The 888-nt window shown below is 59.7% G+C and overlaps 1 protein-coding gene across 1 annotated transcript in view; it reads right to left on the bottom strand.

The window, feature by feature from the left end:
• Positions 1 to 18: 18 nt before the first annotated feature.
• Positions 19 to 888, bottom strand: part of LOC119839422 (uncharacterized protein DDB_G0290685-like) — a gene marked incomplete at both ends in the record, with an annotated part of 1,674 nt that continues 804 nt past the window's right edge. The window contains one exon of the mRNA XM_038365688.1: positions 19 to 873. Coding sequence (XP_038221616.1) covers positions 19 to 873 — 855 coding nt within the window. The remainder of the gene's footprint in view (positions 874 to 888) is intronic.

The following is an 888-nucleotide window of genomic DNA, read 5'->3' as shown; positions in this document are numbered from 1 at the left end:
CTGGTTGTCCTGGTTGACCTGGATAGCCTGGTTGGCCTGGTTGTCCTGGTTGTCCTGGCTGGCCTGGGTAGCCAGGTTGTCCCGGTTGTCCTGGGAAGCCTGGTTGGCCAGGTTGTCCTGGTTTTCCAGGTTGTCCTGGTTGGTTAGGGCCTCCTTGTTGACCTGGTTGTGCAGGGAATCCTGGTTGGCCTGGTTGGCCTGGTTGTCCTGGTTGTCCTGGTTGACCTGGATAGCCTGGTTGTCCTGGTTGTCCTGGCTGGCCTGGTTGCCCTGGCTGGCCTGGGTAGCCAGGTTGGCCAGGTTGTCCTGGTTTTCCAGGTTGTCCTGGTTGGTTAGGGCCTCCTTGTTGACCTGGTTGTGCAGGGAATCCTGGTTGGCCTGGTTGGCCTGGTTGTCCTGGTTGTCCTGGTTGACCTGGATAGCCTGGTTGTCCTGGTTGACCTGGATGGCCTGGTTGTCCTGGCTGGCCTGGGTAGCCAGGTTGTCCCGGTTGTCCTGGGAAGCCTGGTTGGCCTGGTTGTCCTGGTTGTCCTGGCTGGCCTGGGTAGCCAGGTTGGCCAGGTTGTCCTGGTTTTCCAGGTTGTCCTGGTTGGTTAGGGCCTCCTTGTTGACCTGGTTGTGCAGGGAATCCTGGTTGGCCTGGTTGTCCTGGTTGTCCTGGTTGACCTGGATAGCCTGGTTGGCCTGGTTGCCCTGGCTGGCCTGGGTAGCCAGGTTGGCCAGGTTGTTCTGGTTGGTTAGGGCCTCCTTGTTGACCTGGTTGTGCTGGGAATCCTGGTTGGCCTGGTTGTTCTGGTTGTCCGGGGAAACCTGGTTGGCCTGGTTGTCCTGCTTGTCCTGGCTGGCCTGGGTAGCCAGGTTGGCCAGGTTGTCCTGGTTTTCCAGGTT

This window comes from Zerene cesonia, unplaced genomic scaffold, assembly GCF_012273895.1.
Source record: "Zerene cesonia ecotype Mississippi unplaced genomic scaffold, Zerene_cesonia_1.1 Zces_u117, whole genome shotgun sequence".
NCBI lineage: Eukaryota > Metazoa > Arthropoda > Insecta > Lepidoptera > Pieridae > Zerene > Zerene cesonia.
This window is presented reverse-complemented; position numbering and strand designations above follow the sequence as displayed.